Genomic DNA, 10,210 nt, shown 5'->3' with positions numbered 1-10,210 from the left:
AAGTCGTTCTTGAAATCTGAAAGGTTTTTGTTAATTCGTACTCAAATCATTCGGATTTGTTAAGTCTTACCAGGAATAATTCGATTTTTTTCATCTTTTTATTTAAGTTACTCTTGTTATTGGTTTAAGAGCTCTGCTTCTTACAGGAACTTCAAGCTTTTCTTCCGACATTAACGGAAGACCCACTCGTTGCTTTGCAACGAGCTTTGCTCTAGTTTTTCTTTTTTTTTTTGTTTCCTAGACGCAAACTTTGAGGCTTCATATCTTGCTCATTTCTGAACGGTTTTTGCTCAAATTTTCAGGGCTAATGTACCTTACAGAACACTATCTTAAGCAATTCATGAAATGTAGAATTCCCTTTCCGTTAAAGAGTTATTCCCCTTTTAAATTTTTAAGGGCCTTTTGTTTCCAGACAAAGGCTCCGAGACTATGATAGCAGGGAATGAGAATCCAACGAATTTGAATAACAGAGACATTGTAGTTGTGCACATCTGTTTTTGTTTTTAGATTACGTTTTTTATTTAGGAAAAGGTAGGGGGTCAAAAAACAGGATTCCAAAAAGTGCAAAAATTTAGACATGTTTTCCTTAATATCTTTTAAACGAAAAACATTTTGTTAAGACATGTAGAATAAAAGTTGTGCAAAATATCAAGGGCTTTCATTTGACACCAATAAAAAGGGGCTGGCTCCTTAAATTAAGGGCCAATGGCCCCTAAAATTTTGCTTAATAACTCAAAAACGGTTAGGATTTTGATATGACTGTCGCTGGAAAAGTTGTTTGTTGGGATCTCATAAAGGTCGTTACAATGTTATTTTGTATGAGATTTGTGTAGTATGAGTGTAAAATGCTTTACATGTTAACATGTACCTGTTTTCATTTGACAAGTTAACGAAAGTCTTTGCGCGTACAACTGGCATAAAGTTACCGCAGAAAGTATGCTGGTTTATACAAACGGCATTAATTCATAAGAATTTTTTTTTTTTAGAATACGTGCTTTATTTTAGGAGTTTAAGTCATTGTTGTTAAGTTCCTATAATGCACAATCCTTTAAAAACTGGATTTGGGAAACAAATCATTGTTTTTCTTTTCTAGTAAACCACAAAATATGGAATAAAAAAAAATCTATGCATTACATTTTAGTTATTAACTCCATGCATTTAAAATCTACCTTGAATCAGAGATGTGTGTGTGTGTGTACCATTACGTAAGCTCTCCCTCGCCCGCGGCCGAGAAAATCGGTCACCATGGTCGCGGCTGGACTACCTAGCGGTCAGCGGTTATCTAATACACGAGAGTTGCGTCTCTCATATATGAATTTATTTATCCGCAAACTCAAGAAATGTTTTCGTTTTGATTACACATATTTTTTTTATGGATTAAACGATTGGGTGTCAATTAAGAAATCGTTAAGTTAATTAATAAAGGAATGTCATTTTTCAATCTAAAGCAATAATAGACATAGATCAATTGTGGGTTTTTAAGTTTAAAATAAATAACTTCTATTTGATAGAGTAAGGTCATTATACTGCAATCTTTTCAAAGATTCATGGGTTCTGAGCTGTGCGGGTTTGTGCGTTGTACCTTGACGTAATCTATCGGTCGCCCACGGCCGAGGATCTCAGCCACGGCTGCACTACATAGCGGTTATTTAATACACAAGATTCGCACACCGAGACGCACACTTCCATGCATATGAACGTGTTTGAGTTAATATAGCCGTAAATACAAGAACTGTTTTAATTTTATGTTATCAAAGTTTGTCCATTTTGTATTTATTTAATTAAATTTGAGTGTAAATGAATATTAATGAACGATAGTTTAATAATCAATTCAAATTATAATCAAAGTTCCATGTTACATGTTTGCGGTAGGTGCTAGCACGATAAAAGAATGTCCTGAGTTGAGGCATCCGATGATTATTTAAAAGAATATTCACATGAGTTTTAAACACTTTAGATTAGATTCTATCGCTCACATATTAATCACTTCTGTAGTTTTTCTACATGTTCGTTTCATTGTGGAAGCGAACTCATTGCTGCCCCCCCCCCCCTCCCGCCCCGCTGACAGGAGCTCGCGCTGTATTTTTTTTTTTTTTTTTTTTGATTGGCGAAACGATATCAAGATCTGTCGAAAATCATTTTAGGTGGCTTCTTCTTATGTGTAACATTTTGTTTCACTTTCCCACCCGTTTGTTTATTCGGTCAGTCTGTGTTAATTCAACCGCCCCGTGCGACCGAGAATCTTGTGTCGCTTCAGCGCACACAGCTCAGAACATATAGAGCCCCGGGTCATCAATTGTTATGTTAATTGAGTAACAATTGGATGGTGCTTTTACTACATAAATTAATAAATAAAAAAGATCATCCAGAAAAAATGTTACCGTAACTCAATAGTCAATACCAAAAATAAAATCCGCATGATTACAAACTGAAATCGGGTTTTCAGTATTCGGCGGGATTTGATTTTTCTTCTAACATTATTATTTTTATTGGTTTCAGAGAATACGATGTAAAAATACAAACAGTAAATAAATCTGATATTATTTACATTGATAATGTTGAAAAATATTTAAAATTAAATTAGTCACATTCGTTAGAAAACAATGTTATACAAACATCCGTTAATTTTCTTCCTATGTCGTATCATTAGCGTAAATAAATATGTTCTGTACATATCCATGCACCTCAGAAAAAATTCAAATGATTAAACAAAAAAGAAAGTTGTAATTACTATTTCGGATTTTTTTTTTCAAAGTAATTTAACATTGTATTGAAAAGAACAAGAAATAAAAATGATTTAATTTTTTGACCCAATCTTCGTATATATTACCGGCGCTCCTTACATGTACATGTATAACGGCGTACAGTGTATAGATTATCATGATCTATTTGAATTAAGTACCATACGTAAAGATTCCCATAATAATTAATTGCATGACTGTGTACATTGTAGGCAAATCCCTGTGCGTTAATTACTTTTAAAGCCACTTGTTTTCCGTTAACAGTGGTTTAAATAATTAAAATAATTACTTGTAAAAATATCTATAATCGGGATTCCAAAGAACTTTCTTCCTGCAATTCATAGAAATGATCAGTATGTTTTCTTTCTATGTTTACATTTAATTTTGTTCAAATAATTAATAAATTTTCTATCATTTAAATTGTGTGCTTCATCAATTACTGATTCCGATTACATTGAAGTCATTAATTTTTCCATTGGCTATTGACAAAAAAAGAGACGCTTGACCATCCAATGAAAACAAATACACAGAGTTTGATTGACAGGTTCAGCCAGGTGCAGGTCTCACAGGTTATGTGTGCCGCTTGTACAAAGCCGAATGGTCTTAGTAAGAGTTATCGATGTAAATAAATAATAAAAAAAAATACATGCTTATCAAAACATGCTCGTGTAAGTTAAAGTTGATTAAGGCTTGTTCCAACAGAAATCATGTTTTGCTAATTGTATTTAATATTTTTTATGTATAGCGAATTTTAATATTGCACAGTCATTTTACCAGTAACGAATCAATATGCGGTTTCGTCGTGCATGCAACTATTATTATCGGAATTCCAAATGTTTTTATTTTATGTTTAAATCGCGTTTCTTTGTCCTTCTAAACTGTAGTATCAAACTTCCGAAAATATAAAGGTAGTAATTTCAACACCCCCTCCATTTTCCTAGTTTTGAGAATTCGTTTCCCAGTATCGAATTAAGCGCCCTTTATCACTTCTGACCGAATATTTTGAGGCGAATTAATTTCAAAAATATACTAGAGGTACTTGTTAATAGACTTATAAATGAAGAAGGAAAAACAATTGTGGGAAATCGCGTTTCTTTGTCCTTCTAAACTGTAGTATCAAACTTCCGAAAATATAAAGGTAGTAATTTCAACACCCCCTCCATTTTCCTAGTTTTGAGAATTCGTTTCCCAGTATCGAATTAAGCGCCCTTTATCACTTCTGACCGAATATTTTGAGGCGAATTAATTTCAAAAATATACTAGAGGTACTTGTTAATAGACTTATAAATGAAGAAGGAAAAACAATTGTGGGAATATGTCATTTAAACAAATAATATGATCGTTATTTTTATCATACCGTTTTCCCGTCAAATTAAAACTGGACTTGAACAGTTTTCATTTGCGTTACTTTATGATATTGAATTTTCATTAAAACACTTTATAATAGTAATTGATGATAAGTAGTTGCCATTTTCCTTTGTTTTTCCCGTACATCTATCAATATATGCAGCCAAATAATACTTCTGTCGCAATGAACCGAAACTAGGAAAACTACACGTGGTTCTATTTGAAGTCGTAATTTCATTCAAAGCTCCATTATTATTTGATATGATGCATTATCTTTTAAAATGAATTATATTTACTTATTATCCACTAAATAGGGATCAATAACAAACTTATTTTCATAGTTAGGCTTAATTGTTTTCACACTTTCGTTTTTTCTGCTTTGATCTTCCGGCAGCTCATATCTGGGTCACATTTTTAATTTGTAAACAATTTGGTAAATAATAGTGCAAATGGCAAACAACTTCACGCACTGATAGAATATTTATTTCTGTTTTATAATTACCTAGCTAGGATTTTTTAAAACCTCAACTTCGTCTTCCACTAGTAATTTTTCTAAAAATTATTCGATACTGGCAAATATTCGTTACCGGTAAAACGACTGGGCCAGTACTGAAACATCGTATAAAACGTTATATATACATGTACTCTGTAACTAGTCGTCTTTTAATACATATACCTTTCTTTTGTTTGTTAAAATTAAATTCAATTTTGTAAAAAGATTAGTTTATCATTTCCTCTAGATTTTTTCCCATGAAAATACCTACAAAAGAGTTTTGCTAATTACAAACAGTTTAAAATACATGTAATGTAAAACACGGGCGCCATTTTGAAACAAATTGTCAGAGAGTTCCGAATGAAATCTGATGAACGTTTCACATGGTTCTCGCACGCTTTGCTCGAAACGATTTACACGCTTTGTCCGAAACTCTGCACGCTTTGTCCGAAACGCTAAACGGTTTACACGAAACGCTTCACGATTCACACGATAAGGTTAACACGAAACGTTTCTTGCACGTAAGTCGCACGCGTTTTTGGTGTAGTAGTACGTTTCAGGGTCTGTAAATTTTGTCAGCACGCAACAATTCTAAATTGTACATTGTTTTCAAAAATTTAGAAATATTTGAATAAAGAAGTTATCTTAGAGAAAAGGTTACGTGTTTTGTAAACGGGTTCGGTTTAAAAACAAACAAACCACAATTCCTGACATGACCCACGAGTACATACTGTTTACAACAATGCTTGCTACCCTCTGAAAATTTAACTCGCCATTAAATATTTCATTTTTTAAATAATGTTTGTTACGATTACATAAACTAAAACATTTTCTTATTTTCTTTTTCAATACACGTTTTAAATGCAGTCTTTCAATCACAACAACAGAACTGAAAGTTTAGTAATTATAATCGTTTGACACCACATCACATATATTTTCAACTCGCAGCAACAACGGAAGACCTACTCGTGGCTTTGCCACGAGCTCTGCTCTAGTTGTATATATCTTTTATCAAAAAGTATAATGAAATATGTGATTGTAGGGACGGATGAGAAGGCCATCATTCAAGTTATTGGCCACACCTCTAACAAACAGAGGCAGGAAATTCTCGACATGTACAAAAGCGTGTATGGAAAGGTATAAAGCACAATCTCTGAGAAGGCAGCTCTCAATTATCATAGAGTACGGTATTACATGTTTCAATACATGTATATACTTGTACTACATTAATAAATACAATGTAAATGTAATAGCATCTTTTCATTTATAGATAAATTAATACAATCAATAGCGTCTCCATCGTTTTGCAGGATTTGATCTCGGATCTGAAGTCAAAGTTGTCAAGTGATCTGGAGGAGCTGATCCTGGCGCTTGTTAAGTCCCCTGAATACTACGACGCCTGGTGTCTTAACAAAGCAATGAGGGTACGTCAAATAGACAGCTATCTCTTTTTGTCTGATCAGTTCATTTCAAGCTGAAATTCTGTGGTTTAATCAATAATCGTTGAATACCAGTTGTTGAGTTGATCAGTAATTAAATGTTTATTGAAGTGCAGTACCTAATATAATATTATATTGATCAGAATTATCATTTGCCACAAATTTACATATCCTTCAAACTTTGATTTTCACTGAATCTGTGAAATTGGTGGCCATGAACATTGATGAAAGCACAGTAGTCCTAAGTTCTGATTGAGGCCATATAACTCATCGGTCTCTTCGTCTTAGAAATACGTGTACATTTGATAGGATTATTTCATCTTTCAGGGAATGGGAACAATTGAATCAATCCTGATTGAAATTTTGACTACCAGAACAAATGCAGAAATACGGGGCATCAAGGCAGCCTACAAGCAACGTAATGAGTTTGTTCCTATATCTTACTCTTGGTATACTAGTAATGACAAGCATATTCTTAATCTAATGACAAGTCTTTAACATATATAATGTCTTTATTAAATCAAATTTAAATATTAATTGACCTCAAACAGACTTTGAAAGAGAGCTTGAGGCTGACTGTGCCAGTGAAACAAGTGGACATTTCAAAAGATTGCTGGTGTCCTTTTTCCAGGTAACATTTATCTCCTTTTGATTTCCAATCTTATGCTGAGGACATGTAGTTAGGAGCAAATATGTACATGTATGTGTATTATGTTTGTATTCAATGGAAATATAATAAATATAAATGTGTACTGGTAATACACGTATTTTTAGTTCATGTTAAGATTTAATTTGACAATCATATATATATATCTTGAACAGGTATGTGATTCGCTCTTATGATTGATTTACAGGCTAATAGAACCGAGCTGACAGACAGTCAGAGACAGATGCTGATGCAGAGGGGTCCTGAGGCGGTGGTCGACCGGGCTCTGGCCCAGCAGGATGCCCAGACCCTGTACAAGGAGGGCGTCAAAAAGTTTGGCACGGATGAGTCCGCCTTCCTCTCAGTCTTATCCATCAGACACGAGTACCAGATGAGGGCCACCTTTGAAGAATATCAGAAAGTAAATAACAGTCTTTTTATGACCAATATGTCAGATTTTTGTTTTTTTGTTACTGACAGATATCATATACAATTTGTATATGCAAAGCAAAATGCTGACAATGTTACATGTAATTCAGTAGTCATGTGTTTGCTGGATTGATGAAGTGTTTAAACTATGTGTACAGTACATGTTAATTTCGGTTTCAGCTCTCTGGAAAGGACATCCTGAGTTCAATTGGTTCTGAGATGTCTTTGGATCTGGAATATGGTTTCAAAGCTATCAGTGAGTTGCATGTAGTTTAAACTGGCATCTTAGAATTTATATTTATTCATGCAGGCACGTAGCATCAGGGGGGGCCAGGGGGGGCCTGGCCCCCCCACTTTTTCTCGCAGCAACAATTTTTTTAAGATTTACATATAAAAAAATGAAATATAATGGAGTTGGCCCCCCCCCCCCCCCACTTTTTTGGAAGGTAGTAAAAAATTGATATGAAAAGAAGGAAATGAGTAGTGTAATTGAAGTTACCCCCCCCCACGGAATAGGAATTTCATGATTTGGAGGGGAAAAAATTTTGGCAGGGAAACTTTTTTTTTTGGGAAGTATAGTTGAGTCTCCTCTCTTCCCCCCCCCCCCCCCCCCCCCCCCACGGATTAGGATTTTGAAGATTTTTGGAAACTTTAAAATTCCGCCCATTTATTATTTTTTTTTTTTTGCTTAATTGTCAAGATTTTTTGGATGGGTCTGGCCCCCCCACTTTCAAAAACGATGCTACGTGCCTGTCATGTACTGTAAAAAGACTTTTTTGCAATTTAAAAACCAAATCCTTTTTTGTAAACATCTATATTTTGTTTCCTTGCATATTTACATGTATACTCAAGCAGAAGTGTATGTTTATTTGTTGGTAAATCATTCCCCATAAAACTAAACATTTTGGTTTTATAACAAAATTGAACTAAATTTTCAAATTTTGTCATACCACAGTTATGAGTGCTATGAATAGACCCAAGTTTTTCTCGGACAAATTGTACGAAGCAATGCGAGGAATGGGAACTGATGACTCCACCTTAATCCGAATCATCGTGTCCCGATCAGAGGCAAGTATGGTGTCCGTGGACTTCAACTGTAGACTGAAGAATTTTCTTTAAAAGTGTCTATTTCACTTCAAGCAATGATATCTCTTCCTTTTTTAAAATAAGAAGTTCATGTTTGCAGATTGATCTACAGAACATTAAGGATCAATATCAGAGGGATCATGGGAAGTCCCTCAATGCCGCGGTGTCATCCGAGACCAGCGGAGACTACAAGAAACTTCTGCTGGCTATTGTAGGCCAGTGATCCACTGCTGTCATACACCGATCGACTGCTATTATATACACCGATCGACCGCTATTATACACTGATCGACTGCTATTATACACTGATCGACCGCTATTACGTACACCGATCGACCACTATTATACATGTATTAGATTAACCTTTCTTTCTTGTATTACGTGCTTGGTGATTTTAGTGTTAACCTTCAGATTGCTAAGTACATTGTCCTGTTCTTTGATTGTTAGTAAATGCTTGTTTTGAAATGCATTTATCGGATATTTTAGTGCATATCATAATATTGTTGTTTACAAAAAAAAATGTGTATTTAAATATAGTTTTAGGTAGCAATGTATTCTCATGTAAATGTTTATGTATATTATTATGCAAATTGTGGACTGGAAGCTCTTAACCACATAATTATTTAGATTTAAAGTGTTGTGTTTTAGTGTTCTATAATGTTTACTTAGATGACAGATGTACCAGTAATATGTTCTTAAAGTAAATTCAATTTTTAGCCGGGCTCTGCTGAAAGCAGAGTCCTGGCTCTAGGCAGGCAAATCGCCAATGTTACTATAAATAGCAAAGTAAACAATCAAAAATTTAATTAGTCTTCTCTAACGTGTTTTAAAAACAAGACTATGCATTTTGGACACATACAATGCGCATGAATTTCCAAGAACTACTTTACTGTACGTTGAAAAAATGGGGGTTGTATATATAACGCTTCTTGCAAAATTCAAAGCAGCAGCTGTTAATCTTTTTTCTACTAGAGAGACATATTTTTGTTTATAGCCGCTTACAACATTTGGTCGCTCTTTGACGCTTTCCTGACAAAAGCATGAGAGAGAGAGAGAGAGATTTTCAGTCTTTACTACACAATATGCATAATGACACCAAAAGAGTCCGGCTTTCAGTACTTCAGTACTTTTATTAGCATTCTGTGTTCTACAAGTCCATGTTATTTACCCACAGATCATTGACTAGTAAAGCATCTGTGACTACCGTATCTTCAATCTAATTAAAATTAGATCCTTCACGAATTCGCTGTGAGGATCTAACAACATCCCATATGGGGTCATCTCAGATTGAACTTTGCGAAAAAAAAATAGCAGCCAATCAAATTTACATTCACAGCGACATATCAAATACGAGAGCGTGAAGGATCTAATTTTAATTAGATTGACCGTATCTTAAAATAGACTTAGGAAGAAGATTCTCTATATTACACAGGTTTCTATATAGAATGTTTTCGTAGATTTCTACTTAGAATTAGGTTATACTCATATACATATAGATTTTGTGATTAGAAAGCATGTCCAACTAAAATAAAAAGATCAATGTCAACTGTTTTTGTCTAGCTGAGACAAAGATCGACCATGGTACCAATTTTTATTTTGGCATTTACATGCATTTGCTGCCTCCTTTTACTTGTTAAACTGAAATATACATGGTTAAACTGCAAATGTTACCTTAATTAAATATAACAGCATTAATAAGGATTTATAAAGTATGTTTTAATAAGGGAAGGAATTTTTCCAGCTGTATATATATTGCATTTATATTGCAGAATAAGCATTGATTGTTATAGATACAATGAATAAATAACGCTTTTACAACTTTGTTTTTTATCACTTATATGTGGAGTTTAAGGTGGTATGGGACATCTGTCGATATTAATGTGGATTAAAGTACATTTTCATTAAAATTCTTTCACAGGTTTAGAATTTTCTAATTTTACAATATATAATCCAAAAAATAGCTTTTAAAAATATTGGGAGATTAAAAATTGTAAAAACCTCAGCGGATTCGAAGTCATGACGTACAGAT

The 10,210-nt window shown here is 33.9% G+C and overlaps 1 protein-coding gene across 1 annotated transcript in view; it reads left to right on the top strand.

The window, feature by feature from the left end:
* Positions 1-9,999, top strand: part of LOC105348537 (annexin A7) — a 104,108-nt gene extending 94,109 nt beyond the window's left edge. Inside the window, exon 14 of the mRNA XM_066067278.1 lies at positions 8,282-9,999. Within this exon, the coding sequence (XP_065923350.1) occupies positions 8,282-8,404 (123 nt within the window). The 3' untranslated portion in view covers positions 8,405-9,999. The remainder of the gene's footprint in view (positions 1-8,281) is intronic.
* Positions 10,000-10,210: the final 211 nt, after the last annotated feature.

Source organism: Magallana gigas, chromosome 7, assembly GCF_963853765.1.
Source record: "Magallana gigas chromosome 7, xbMagGiga1.1, whole genome shotgun sequence".
In the NCBI taxonomy this organism is placed as follows: domain Eukaryota; kingdom Metazoa; phylum Mollusca; class Bivalvia; order Ostreida; family Ostreidae; genus Magallana; species Magallana gigas.
The sequence above is the reverse complement of the archived record's forward strand: the minus strand, read 5'-3'. Positions and strand labels throughout refer to the sequence as shown.